The sequence below is a fragment of the Micropterus salmoides genome, unplaced genomic scaffold (assembly GCF_014851395.1).
Source record: "Micropterus salmoides isolate LMB-PRFRI ecotype aquatic unplaced genomic scaffold, ASM1485139v1 Ms_hic_scaffold_13, whole genome shotgun sequence".
NCBI lineage: Eukaryota > Metazoa > Chordata > Actinopteri > Centrarchiformes > Centrarchidae > Micropterus > Micropterus salmoides.
In genome coordinates, this window is record NW_024040374.1 from 8,692,222 (window position 1) to 8,706,862 (window position 14,641).

Below are 14,641 nucleotides of genomic sequence, written 5' to 3' on the forward strand. Positions count from 1 at the left end.
TTTATGAGTTTCCAAATGCCTTTTAACTGGTGTTTACCAGGCCTTTTCTATTTGGCAATGATGCTGATATACTGTACATGTTGATAATCCATTTATAAATACTCATGGGTTTCTCATTTTCTAAGAAGCCATCTACTCGGTAGCTGTACATGTTAATAAGTTGTTAATAAATGGATTTTGGTCCAAGTGCGTCGTCAAAAGAAGGACCTTTACAATTGATCAACCCATAAGTTTTTTCTTAATAATGATTTATAATCAATATATAAAGCATGCAAGCATTGTATAAAGTTTGCCTTATTGGAAAGTGGTACCAAAATGTCCCAATCTATTTTTACAAAACACACCTCGGTGATGAGCGTCATGCTTTCATTTGGTTTCAAACTGGAATTATTAGGTGCAGATTATGCTGTAAAAAGAGAAGTGAAAATATACTTTCAGGTGTTAAAGAACATACAGCTTACACGAGCTGAGTAAGGCAAGGCAAGTTTATTTGTATAGCACATTTCAACAACAAGGTAATTCAAAGTGCTTTACATAAAACATAAAAGCAACAGGGAAATAAAAAAAAGTTTAAAAGCAACTTAGGGAAATAGGAAAAAAAAACACATTAAAACAGGACAGTAAAAGTTACAGTGCAGTGTGCAATCAGGGTTAAAAGAGTTAAATGGAAAATAAAAACAGGCTGAGGGGTTGAGCAAATAATTGAGTTACAATTATTTTGAAAAGAGAATAAACAGAGAAGTACACTTAATCTACTCCCTCTACCTAGTCTGTACTCGGGTCCATAGCAATCTGTGGGTCCAGTGAAACTCCAAAAACCCTCGGACACTACAGAGAAACCAGGACATGTCTGTCCGCAGGCCACTTTGATCCAGTTTGATCCATTAAGTCATACATACACTTAATGTATTTGCCTTTCACTGCAACAGTGCTGCTTTTACGCAGCACACATTTCCACTAACAAGACGTTGTGTTTATTTAGTGTGACATGCTTACCGTCAGCTGGGGTTTTAATAGCCTCATACAGTGGACTTAGTATTCAACACTGCACTTAGTATTCAGCACTGAATGAGAAGCTCCATGATTCATCCCGGGGTGAGACTTTAGACCTTCTGTTTAAGACTCCTATAGATGCATAAATAAAATATGGTTTCAATAGTTGTATTATATATTTTCTGTTAGTTTGGGTATTAAGACTTGGTATGAAGTCAAGAAATTTTATTTATACAGCCCAATATCACATTTGCCTCAAGGGTTTTTTAAAATCTGGAGAGAATTTGACACCCTCTATTCTGAGACAATCGAATCAGGTAAGGAAAAACTCATGAAATGGGGAAAAAAATGGTGGGATGCTGCAATCGTGTGTGTAGAATAGACCAACAAAGTAAAATTACATTATGGACGTTGATGTACTGTAAACATTTGTGAGGAATATGGATCTTGGAGGATGCCCAGCAAGTTCAGTTGTTGCTTAACAGACCTGAGCCACATAACCTCCATACAAACATTACAAATCATGTACCCCAGAGTCAGCTTTTTTATTTGACAAATGTAAAAGGCTTTCATGGAAAACTGCCAGATTTTGCAGGTGTCTACTCACACCACATCCACAGCCTGGTTGTGTGTTTTGGTAACAGTTACAGTTTATAAGGCACCATAAAGCAACCGCAGTCATATTATGATTATGATTTGAGTCATTGCTCACTTCAGAACACGCCCAGCTATCCTGTCAGTTTGATTTGTGTGTTTGTGTATTTGTTGATTCCCTCTCTCTGCTGTCTTTAGGTAGTTTCTGCACCTGGAGAGCCCAGGTTGTCTCTGGATCTGAAGCCCAGATTGAACTACACCATCCAGGTTCGTGCCTCCAGCCTGAACAAGCCTTCAGTGTGGAGCGACTGGAGTGAACCTCACCACATCTACCTGGACAGTAAGAACTATTCCCTTCCAACTGTTCATAAAGAGATAAATAGAGTAATACAGAAGACATAGAGTTAACATTTCTGTTCTTTTTACTCACACACTGGACAAGCTGAATAATTTTTTCCTCTGTAATGTGAATATGTCACTTAGTATAATCCTGCACTTTGTGTGGAATTGTTTGAAAATCCCTGTAGAACCACAATATTCGACAGGGGGTCTATGACTGTTCTTGGAATTCTTTGAAGAACGGCAGGGGGTTTGTTGAATTTAGCATAAAACAACATAGAAATAGTGTTTTTGGCCATACTAGCAGCGTGGCTCTTTGAGTCTGGTCCAGACTGAAATAACTTAACAACTATTGGATAGATTGCCATGGAATTGCCCAGGGGATGACTCCTAATGACTTTTTGGATTTCCTGACTATTCCTCGTCCAATATATCGACATTACCATCAGCTAGAGCTGTATCTTGTGTTTAGTGCTAATTAGCAAACGCTAACATGCTCAACTGCAGACTTACAGAGCATCAAGTTTGGTTGTAGGCTCTTATTCTTGTTTGATCCAGTATTTTGATCATATTATATTTACAACCTGCTGATGTGGTCTGTGATTGAAATGAGATGGGGAAAGAAAACAAACCTTGAAAAATATTAAGAGCACTACCTGTGTCAATAGAGACTGACCAGTTTTCAAGGTATCTGCAATTCAAGCTGGTTTGCTGCTCTTTTAGTCAAATCAGGGAGATGCGGTATAAATTATTACAGATTGATTTTGTTATGACATTGTTGGGTGGTTTGGATGATATCATTGAGCTTTTATGATTATTAAATAGGGATTTAGGCATTTCACAGCCTTTCTCTTGTTTTCTTAGTGGTTGTTCTCTGTCAGTCTGCCATAAATACTGCAAATTTGCTCCTCTGTTTTCCTATAGTGAGATGTAGTTTTGTTTCCAAATTTACAAAGCATCCAACTAGATGATCAATAATGATTACAGAAAAGCTGAACTTAGGCCTTTTCTATTCAATTTTGTTGCATAAACCAAGAATGCAGCGCAAATCTGGAAACAAAATCAAAAGGAAAAAAGCTCACTGCTGATGTTTTGAAACTCTATTGTTAACTGTGTTGTTTCAGAACTGCAACAGCTGAACTGAAAGGTTATTTGGTATTTTATGGCTCTAAAATCAGTGATTTAAAATCAGCCATTTTTGCAATTCAGTTGGCTAGCTAACATTATAAAATTTTCCTAGTGGCTACAGTTTAAGTCTCACTCTGAGCAGTCCAGCCGACGAGGATTCATCACTGACTTCAATTATCTTTCAGGTAGATTTATGTTAATGCTGAACTGTTAAAATGAGTGGAGCTCATTAGCCTATGCTATTAATGAAGAACTCATTCAGTATGGTCAGCGTCAGTAGACTTCAGTGGTCGACCTCGATGTTAATGACCAACTACAAATCAAACAGGATGACATGATGGCTTGAAAATGTTGCATGCATCAAATCTGTTCAGTAAGCTGAACATGAAGCAGTGATCCATGTGCAGACTTCTTAACAGTCGTCTTTTTTTAATATGATGAAACTGAAAAATGAGAGCGAGAATTGTTTGCACACTCCTTGAGTGAGAGACTGTAACATGTTCATGTTGGCTGGTTGTTCATTTGGGCTTTGCAGCATCACACTGCTAATTAAAATGTTAACATCAGCCTTAGGGCTTTAAACAGCACAACAGACCATTTGAGACTTGCCTGGTAGTGTTTTGTGTTGTCATAATAGGTGTCTGTGTGGCTACCAGCTTCAAAGGGTTGCTCTTCTACTCTGTATCACATCAGGAAACCTGACCATGGTGCAAAAATATGTCATGGTGGGTAAAAGTTTGTGAGATTCAACAACTTATGAGTAATCTCAAGTCTTCCAAAAACAGAAATAGAAACTAAAAATTTCAAGTTTTCTCTTGTTGAGCTGTTTACCTGTTTTGCTGATGAGTCACGTTTCTTTTGTTTTTGCTGGCAGAAAACATGTCATTGTTAGCTACGTCTGAGGAGGTGGTTAGATAACGCCCACACATTCAAACCATTTCCGACCATGTGACAAACAAAACAATGTCTTCGAAGTCCCTCAAAAGTTTTTTTTTCTTCTGTAAAAACGTTCAAGGAAACTTTGGGTGAATGAGAATGAGTCAGATGTTTGTTCAACTGAGGGCCTTTGTTTTATTCTCCTTCATTACTTTTTAGCTTTTCTTTATGTGTCTTCATTCCTTGAGGGTGCTTTGTATAAAAAAAGTGTGTGTGTGTGTGTGCGCTTGTGCGTGTGTGTGTGCGTGCGTGCAGCGGTGAGCTACATCCCTGAGAAAGTGGTGGCACGACCGGGAGAGAATGTAACCGTGTACTGTGTGTTCAACGATCACAACATCAACGCCAGCACAGCCATGTGGATGCTCAACTTCCAACAGCGGCTTCATCACAGCCAGTACCACCCAGTCAACCAATGGGTAAGAAAAACCTCTGCTTCTGGGAACATTTCCACAAAGGGAAATTAATTCTGTGTAACTTCATAGATGTGACTCTTCCTTTCCCAAAACAGGTCAGCCAGATCACAGTGCGTCCCTCAGAGACTCGGATGTATGACCTACTGCAGTGCACTCAGGAGTGGACCATCCCATACAGCCAGATCTATGTAGAAGGTGAGCTTCTTAAAACCAAACACAGCAAAGCTAAATATTATGCAACGTTAAAAGCTATTACTACCACTGTTACATGTTCAAAGAAAGAAAGACATTACTTATGTACACTTTAAGACTGTAATAACATTTCACCAAGGTGCTGGAAGTCCACATCCCTTTATTGCATCAGTTTTCTGCTGCAGTGGACAAAGATGGGAAGGCGAGTGGCGACATGTGGCAGCACAACATTGTGAACCAAAATAACCCCAGTGCACAAAGGCTGTCTCAGGTGAAGTTTCCTATTGTTACCTAAAATTGTCTCTGCAATGTTTCAGGAGCTTCCATCGATATAAACTGCGAAACTAACGGTGATATCGACGCTATGGACTGTAGCTGGAAGAACACACAGTGGACTAAACCCAAATTCAGATCCAGGTAAAGCAGCAATTTACATTTTACAGTACAGTTTTCTCCTTTTAGCACAGTGTATTCAATGTTTGTACAAACAACACAGTGTACCACCTAGAATTTGTTGTGTCCAACCCTGCACAGAGTGAAGTGATGTTTGAAGACTAAACTATAAATCAATGTCATCAGTACTTCTGACGTCAGAACAACAGAATTTTTTTTTAATGGAGAAACCACAATATAACACTACTTTACTGCGATTACTTGCGTAGATTGGGAATCTCGACAGGCAGGTGTTCTCTCAAATCAAACATGGCCGTTGGGCTCTTACTTCTTTTACTTGCTTATGTGGGCAATCGCAATGGCTACAGCTTCCTTGGCCGCCATTTTCACAAGTTTGAAAATAGGTTGATGGTCCCTGCCCTTCCGCTACGTAGCCAAGATGGCAACTGTTAAGGATGAGATGTGTCCAGCGTTGCACACTTAACTTTTTAACCGTTATGAGGTTTCTACTTGGGTCTATACTGTACCTTTTGAGATGTATTGATGAGATTTTATAAAAAGAAAGGGACCTACAGGAATAAAATAACATAATCTTCAAGGTCTACATTTATTTATTTTTTATTTAAAAAAAAAATATATAATAATTCAGGTGGGCTGACCTGCCGTGTGATGTGATGGAGGAGAGGGAGAGAGCGGGTGAGAGAGTGGGGGAGATGGGGCCTTGCCTACAGGTGCCATCCAGGCTGAAGACCTGCACTATTCAGCCTCTGAGGATGAACTGCTACAAGCTGTGGTTAGAAGTACCATCCCGACTGGGCCCTATCAGGTCTAAACCCATCTACCTGTCGCCTATAGATCATGGTAAGCAAGATGGATTCATGTGTGGAACATATCACAAATAACAGGAAAAAAAATGACACTCCTTCCACTACAGCGTTTCATATAAATAAATTAAAAATGTACTTTTCTTTCAGTTAGGTTATGATAAAGCAGTTAAAAAGTTAGGTTATGATAAAGCAAACAAAAGATTGATGACATTTCTCACTGAAGTTGAAAAGGGCATCAAGGGAACTTTCTTGTCCATTCAAGGTGAATTGCTTTTTGTCACGACTTGTCATTGAATTTATTTCACGTGTTCTGAGAGTCTTTGTGTGCAAATATTTGCAAATATTTGCATGAGACAAACACACACACTTCTTCCATGCTATTCCCCCTGCAGTGAAACCCCACACACCCACTAACGTGAAGGCAGTGAGCCGAAGCAGTGGGGTCCTGATGGTCACATGGGAGCCTCCGTCCCTGCCAGTCGAGGGGCTCCAGTGTCAGTTTCGGTACCTCTCAGCATCTGCTGTGAGAGCCCAGCCAGAGTGGAAGGTGAGCTTAGTGGCATATCACCCATCTTTATCGAAAACCAATTATTGCAGGAAGTAAATAGAAGATGGCCCAACATTGCAAACCCTCTAAATATTAGTTTGAACGTGACTATTGGGTGATTAGGACATTTTATTCTAAAAAGCGACATGGTTTACATTTTGTTATCTTTTCAAAATGTTCTTCTACCTGTAAGAAATATGTTTATCTACCTAGAACAACAGGAACAAACATATTCAGCTGGTAAATAATTCTCATATCTCCTTAAATGACACAGGACACTCTGACATGGACTCACCTTGACAGTGACATGATCTAATATGAGACCATATTCTTGCCCTCTGATTGAAAAAGATCTTGGTAATTGGACATGTCAAGATGAGGAAATAAATTTCTCTCTTTGCTTTGGTAAATTGGATACTAGACAGAAGAAACAGATGTGTACCACACAGATCAGATATTTTCCATTCATTTTTTAAAATCTAGCATGAGCACTAAATGTCCTGCCTGCAGGTGCAGAGTCCAGTGCGGGTGCCATGGGCAGAGGTCGCAGTGTCGGACATGTGCCGGATGTATGTGGTACAAGTACGCTGCATGCACACCAACGGCACCGGCTACTGGAGCGAATGGAGCGAATCGGTCTACTCCACACCTCAGAACAGCAGAGGTGCAGTAGAACACCATTAATTTCACTCTTGAACAACATTTCCACAAACACTAAGCTTTTAAGATAACGACAACCTTGGCACATCAATACATATCACACCATCTACTCCACCAATAACACAGAGGTAAAAGTTGTCAGGTGATGCATTTGTATGCCTTCCCCTCAGCTCCAGAGCGTGGTCCAGATTTCTGGAGAATTCTTCAAGATGATCCATTCAGAAACCAGACTAATGTCACTCTTTTATTTGAGGTACACAAACTAAAATATATAAAAAAAAAATTTCATGCTCATAATTAAGACATACCATTACAAATGTTAGTTTTCATGCTTTTTTCCCTGCAGCATCTCCAAATATCAGGGCACTCTTACTGTGTGGATGGATTTATAGTCCATCGCCAGGCCTTGAGTGGCTCAGTGACGAGGGAGAAGATCGAGCTGGTGTCTTCTTACAGCTTTGAGTGGAACCAGCTGCTCCAAACTGTGACTGTGGAGGCCTACAATAGTCTGGGCAGCTCTACTAACAACATCAACATGACGCTGGAGAGACAGCCCAAACGTGAGTAATAAGAAAAAAAGAAAAAGAGGAATACATCAACATCTGTAGTGCTAATAGTCTACTAAGCTACAGCGTGGTAGATGTTTCATTGCATTGCTGAATTTTTAACAGGCGTGAAAAGAAAGGGTAGGCTGTCACTGCCAAGCTTTTTGATCCATGTAAGCTGTTGATCACCGTAACCGTGATCCCTATAAGCGGTTTTCCCTGATTTAGGACATGAAGTTCTACATTCTCAGAATTACATTAATATTGCAGGAACATTTCCCTGTTGGAGCAACAGGGCAGTTATACAGTGACAGTACCATTTTTTTCTTTACACAAACCACATCTGCAGCAATCTTAGAGCCTGTCTCTTGTTCTTTAGCCTGAAGTCTGAAGGATACCTGAGACAGTGTGTTTGACATTGAACCACAAAAAACATGCAATCAAAAGTGTTTGCAGTTTTACTGCACTGTGAAAAAATGTACAAGTTGACAAAAGAGAGGTTCAATCAATAAACTCAATAAGATCAAAAAGCTTCATGGTCAGTGCTTACACTGACAGACATAGGTGCATGTGTACTGGAGAGACAAGATGGTTAGCACTGAACTGCTAACCACTTTGTCATGTTGCCACATTTTACAGAATGTTACAGATTTCACAGAAAATGTACATCAAAGCTGAGGACATGACAGCTTTGACAGCCATTACAGCGTATAAAGGCTCTGATTGAGTTCCTGCTGCCATTAGTGTTGTTGTAGGTAAAAACTGTTAGCAGCACTCCAACAGAGGTAATTAGTTTAACTTGTTAAATGGCAGTTATCTGTGTAATACATGGGATGTGTTTGTGTGGTTGTGTGAAAGAGACAGCTGTGTGTTTCTCATTTCTCATAATTCAGAGAAAAGTATTTTCACTAACTGGCAGAATAAAATGGTTTTCCCTGAAGTTGTTTGTGACATTTTCCCATAAGTATTCTGAGAATATGTGTTTTTAGTGTTATTTGCAGCCAAACTAGCAGCAGGATAAATTAGCCCAATAGCTGATGTTGACATTAAAGCAGCTTGTGACTCACATCATACTCTGCAAACCCATTAAATGCTGTAACCTCTTGTGCCCTGTATGGAAGCATCTGCACTCGTTATGGTTCTTTGCTCATTTATTCAGGTGTATATGAAAAGAATGCTACTTAAAGGAGTTAAAATCAATATTTTTATATTTACAATGAATCATGACTACGTGTATGTAAAAGGTGTCACTCATAGTGACAGCTGACTCTTCAGTTCCCCTCAGCTCTACAGAGCCTTCTTAGCATCTTTAGCTCAATGTTTTGGTTTTTCAGCTGTTTGCTAATAAGTTGTGCAAACAGAATTTTGTGCAGATTTTGTCATTAGCACCCAAATCTGCAGCTTCCCTCAGCTTTATAATAAGTTACAGCTCATTGTTTAGCTGTCCCAGGCCTGCAACTTTACTGTTTTGGTTCACTCTCATCACCTCTATGCTCACCACACTAGCATCATTTTCAGTCACAGTTTTGTAGAGAAAAAGCTCTAAAAACCCACTGTACACTACCTGGTCAGCACCAAACAACAGACAAATACAGTTAGCGACTAGCTAGTGAACATATAGTTGGTAGAGAACAAAAACAGAGCTAAAAGAGAGTGCATATTGGACTCACATTCTACCACAATCATCAAAACATCAAATAAAGGATTTTGTTTTGGCAGAATAGTATTTAATCCCTCCAGTAGAGCCACAGAGACCATAGAGATCGTAAAAGGAGTCAAAACGCCTGAAACAGAATCATTTCTGTACAAAGGCTTTATTATGGATCCAAGCAGCGAAGCTGCTGGACTCCTATTGTTTTTCTCATAAGTCTTTCTGTCTTCAATAAAAGTGTTTGGGCAGCAAAAACTTCTGGACAAAAACTCACCAAAATTGGCAGGTGGGTTGCAAATTCCACCCACTACTCAGGCAAAAAAAATGGCACATAGACCTCATGGTGGCGCTATAACAATCAATTTTATGTTTCTGTTCTTCATTTAGAGTCAAACTTCTTCATCATTTTACTCTCTGGATTCATCTGTATCTTTGCTCATATGGTCTTCTGCTCTAAAAATGTCAAATTATAAGACTTCTATCACTTTTCTCTAAAACCTATTTTTGCGAACTCCTTCCAGACGGTTTTGCCAATCAACCTGAAAATTTGGCAGGATCATCTGCGGATGTCGCTTATCTGTTTTTTTTTTTTTCAGAAATTTTTACTTTTGTATATTTATGTACAATTTTACATAAATGCCCATAAATCAAAATTGACTTAAACTATTGTAACCAAACTTGACGCGTCTGTTCATATGCTCGGTCCTCGTAATTCGCTGCCTGGATTTGTACAAAATTCGGTTTATACGATATAGGGACACTACTCAGTTGATGCGTTAAATTTAGTGATGAATACTCAAAGTGGGTGTGACTTTTTACAATAAATGTAAATTTCAAGACATTTCTCATTCCAAACTTCAAAAAATCTAAGAAAATCACCTGTACGTCCTAGAGAGGTGAAATCGTTTCAGCACATCCACTGATATGTGACAAACTCTATATTTTTCAGAATATGCTAAATCAATTAACATCTATGTCTCCACAAGTCTTTCATCAAACGCTACCAAAATCAACACAGACATTCTCTAGATGGCCGATATCAAGTGTCGCAAAGGATTTTTAGATTGGTCTAACAGTGCGTCTGCAGTGATATTCAGTATCTTGCTTTAACTTGTACAGTATGCACAACATTTTCTTTTTTGCTCAGTTTTGGATCAAATCCTGTCAAAATAATTTAAAACATACCCAAAACCAGCAGAATGATGTGTGATTTTTTTTCAGAATTTTCTCACCAACATCTTGACAGTTGTAAGTGTTTTAAGTTCAAACTGAGAAAACTATCCAGGTCTGACACATGTGACGTCACTACCTCAACTTGTGAGAAGGTGTGTTGTAACAGCCTCTCACCAGTAGCTCAGTCAGTAAGTCATTTTATTTGGGTCGAGGACACTTTCTCCTTCATTTTCTCTGGCTAAAAGTGTTTGTGCGGCTTAAACTTAAAACCTTTGAAACATAAAATGTTGCAGGTTGAACATTTCACCCAGTAAGTAGTCAGGTACATATAATGACAATCTCTGATCTCAAGGTGATGCTGTAAAAATCAAGTTTGCATTTCTCCAATAAGTCCAAATTATTTCATCACTTTAATCTCTCAAGTCATCTGCATCTGTTTTTCTGCTCTGAAAATGTCAAATGTTGCGTTTTTCACGACTTGCTTGGATCCCGATCATTGCCTCTCACAGCTATATTTTTGTTTTTGTGTGTAATAGTACTTGAACCACAAGGAAAAGTCACCTGAAAAAATTGTATTCACTCACTTTTTTTCTTTTCTATACTGCAGGCCGCTCTGTGCGTTCATTCAGTGTGTTGGCTATCAACAGCACATGTGTCTCCCTGTCCTGGAGTCTGTTGGACAACAGCTCTGTGCCTCTGTCCATGGTGGTCCAGTGGTCTCCACAGAGGCAACAGGACTCTGATCATCAACAAGGCCAGAGTGGAGAAACATGGGCCAGGCTGCCTTACACTGACCGTCCCATCTATCTAAGAGGTAACATGATCTCTTCTCTGTCTGTTCTTTTTATTATTTTATTTCTCACTGTCACTGTTGATAGGATGAGTTAATATAAAAAGTATAAAGTATACTCAGCCAACATGATTTTAATGAATCATTTCAGGTGATTTCTTTGGCTCTGAGGAGTGTGGCTTCTACTTGTACCCTGTGTTTGCTGATGGAGAAGGGGAGCCAATATATGCCAGAGGTATGCCCAATATAAACCAGTTTTCTGGCTGTTGCATCAGTATCATTCAATATTAAAGTGTTTCAAGATGACACAACGCCAGCACTTTCAATGTGTTATTAATTATAGGTCTGTGTATTTCCAACTGTTACAGCCACCAGAGGAGACCCTGCAGCCTACATGCTGCTGATGATCATCTCCTTCCTCTCTATCGTCCTGTTTGTCACCCTGGTCCTCTCCCAAAACCAGTAAGAGCTCCTGTTAAGTGAAGACTCCAAAGACACATTTACAGGAAATCAACTCAAGAATGGTGTTCAGTCATAAAACTTGTTGCACCCAGACTATCACCACGTAAAACTTCTGATATTGAATGAGTTTGGGGTGTTTAAATACTACAACAGCAATATGTTATCTAAAAAAAGACACTTTATAGTTTTTACCCCCCCTTTAATCTTGTACTAGGTATTAATCAGAGTATGTCGAATTAGTTTTTTTACCCAGACACCTGTAAGAAATGAGAAATGATGGAAATTTCTGGGGTGTAATCCCATTTAGGGAGCAGAGACAATGGCAGTGAAAAATTAGTGTGACATTTAACAGGTCACAAGGGTGTAATTACACTTGAGGTGGGGGGAGGAAAGGAGGAAAAGGTCTTTAGACGGGGAGGTGAAGTGTAAAAATCTTCTGCATTTTTTTCCAGGATGAAAAGGTTTGTGTGGAAGGATGTGCCTGACCCAAACAAGTGCTCCTGGGCCAAAGGACTAGACTTCGAAAAGGTATAACTGTTAATTTTATTCTTAAATGATGACTCTTTTTTTTTTCTTTGTTAAGTTTACTTGCATTCAAACATTTATTTTATAGACTCATTGCTCTTGAATGTGACTCATTTGCAACATTTGGCACTTCATAGCAGACCTGGTGTCATTTAAAGAAATACTTTTTCGGAAATCTACCTTGTACTACTTCACTTTTTTGCCACTGTCATGTCTGTCTGTTAAATATGGAGGTACGTTCAGCAGCTGGTTATCTTAACTTGGCTTAATGGCACAAAGGGAAACAGCTAACTTGGCTTTGTCCAGCTGGTTGCCTGGCATATTCACAGATTCCCAGAAAAGTCACTGTTCAACTGTTTTTACACTGTTTTTTTGTGCAGATTAAACCCTCAATATATAAATATAATTTTAATTACTGATCTTCTCATCTTAACTCTCAGCAAGAACGCAAATAAGTGCATTTCCCAAAACTATTAAACTTAAACTCCGTAATACGTCTGTGCATAAACATCTGTTTTGTTTTTTTACAGCATTTTACACTGTATATTGTAAACATTTTTGTATATGTTTTGCGTGTCTTTTTAGGCTGACACCTTTGACCACCTGTTCCGACTTCCTGAAGGCCTGCCAGCCTGGCCGCTGCTCCTACCCTCTGAGAACCTTTCCAAAGTTGTTATAGTGAACAAGGCTGATCTCTCAGTTCTGACTACAGCTTTAGTCCAAGACCCACTTGTGTCCCTAACTCCTGCACCAGCCACTTCCTTATCTAGCTCCTTGCTTCCAGTGTTTGATCCAGAGGTTGACCAAGCCCAACCAATGGAGAGTGAGGCGCTCCTAGGTGGAACTCCTTCCTTTGTTCTGGATGCATTAACCAGTTCGAGTCAAAGAATAGATCAGTTACAGCTAGTTGACCCCCCAGCAGACCAGCCCCCAGGCAGTACTGACAGCTCCGCCCAGTCTTCAGTCACATACGCCACTGTCCTGCTCTCTGATCCGAAGCCAGAGCAGCAACACATTCATATCAACTACAAGGATGGTAGTGGCAGCAGCTCCAGTGATGAAGGCAATTTCTCTGCCAACAACTCAGACATTTCTGGATCTTTCCCCGGTGGCCTGTGGGAGCTTGACGACCCGCGGCGCTCCTGCTCCTACAACTCGGTGGAGGAACTTTCTGAAACATCAGAGCATGAAGACAAAGAGGAGGAGGTGAGAGAAGAGAAGAACTTGTATTATCTAGGAATGGACTATCCAGTGGAGGATGAGGAAAGCGAGGAAGACGAGGAGCAGAGAGAAGAGGAGACAAAAATTGAGCTGCTTAAAAATGTAGTTTTTAACAGAGAGGACTGTTCCGTGGAGTCGCACCCTTTGCTTGGCCCTGAGGACACGAGTGAGCTGTTGTCAGCGGCAACGCATGGCTTTTCTCCGCAATATCTGCCTCAGTTCAGAACTGCTCAGTGCACGAGGCAACTCACAACAGAGTCACCTGTCAGCCGTGACTTTCACACAGACTGAAATGAGAAATTAAATTAAAATGTGCACTGTTGTGTTGTGGACTATGAGTCAATGTTTACCAAAGCAGATTTGCATATGTTCCTTCAGACATAGTGTGGAGTTGGAAAAAGTACCTTGACCCATGTATGATTGCAAATTGATATTGATCAATGCTGCTATTGTGTTCTGTGGGAAAAGATGCCAGGGGCACAAGCTTTGTTTATAGGGATTTCTTTCTTTATGGGGCTTTAAAACCCAGTCTGTGCCACACTGCACCTCTGCAGTCCGTTACGTTATGGTAATGCTGTGTGTGCCTACATTCACTCATTTGCTCCCACCATAATGTAGAAAACAAGTTGTCTTTCATTCTATTTTGAATTGTTTCAGCTACATTTTTTGTGAGACATGAAAGAGGTTCAAAGAGAATAAATAAAACAGAAAGCGAGAGAGAAAATGTGCACAGTTTTGGTTTCCCCAGAGCATGTTAGACTGTGAAGTGAAGGCAAATCTTGGATGTCCCTTCAAAACTACTGGTGTGACTAAGTTAAACCAGTTAATGGGGAAAGCAGATGTACTCTGCCAACTACATCTGCTTTCATCATTATCTGGTCTATAGTAATGGCAGATGATTTTTGGACAGAGAATTTACTGAATTTGTAGGCAGCTTGTGCAACAACATCTGCATGGACTAACTCATCCACCAGCCCAAAAAGAATGTCTTTTTGTGCTTGGTGCTATAATGTATTTGAGACTCTGTTGCAGTTTTTGAGAAATTTTATATCTGTCTTCTGTGTGTGGCCATTAACATGAACACCTGCTGTCTGGTGTAAATTACAGACAAATGAATGTATATTTGAAACCAGAGGAAGACAGAAATTGAATGTTATGTAAACATTGAAACTTGGTTGACAGAAATTGTTGTGTATATTGAGATATATTGTCTATTTTTCATGGTGAAAATAAAGTGTTTATTGTGAGTGTG

General features: G+C 39.6%; 1 protein-coding gene across 2 annotated transcripts in view; it reads left to right on the forward strand.

The window, feature by feature from the left end:
- The window catches only part of lepr (leptin receptor), a 44,382-nt gene extending 29,741 nt beyond the window's left edge, over window positions 1–14,641 (forward strand). For both annotated transcript variants that reach the window (XM_038715328.1, XM_038715327.1), the window contains exons 8-21: window positions 1,786–1,927; window positions 4,246–4,406; window positions 4,499–4,598; window positions 4,913–5,012; window positions 5,638–5,849; window positions 6,208–6,362; window positions 6,873–7,026; window positions 7,193–7,275; window positions 7,369–7,582; window positions 10,999–11,205; window positions 11,333–11,416; window positions 11,550–11,643; window positions 12,096–12,171; window positions 12,754–14,641. In XM_038715328.1, coding sequence (XP_038571256.1) covers window positions 1,786–1,927; window positions 4,246–4,406; window positions 4,499–4,598; window positions 4,913–5,012; window positions 5,638–5,849; window positions 6,208–6,362; window positions 6,873–7,026; window positions 7,193–7,275; window positions 7,369–7,582; window positions 10,999–11,205; window positions 11,333–11,416; window positions 11,550–11,643; window positions 12,096–12,171; window positions 12,754–13,680 — 2,709 coding nt within the window. In that variant the 3' untranslated portion in view covers window positions 13,681–14,641. The remainder of the gene's footprint in view (window positions 1–1,785; window positions 1,928–4,245; window positions 4,407–4,498; window positions 4,599–4,912; window positions 5,013–5,637; window positions 5,850–6,207; window positions 6,363–6,872; window positions 7,027–7,192; window positions 7,276–7,368; window positions 7,583–10,998; window positions 11,206–11,332; window positions 11,417–11,549; window positions 11,644–12,095; window positions 12,172–12,753) is intronic.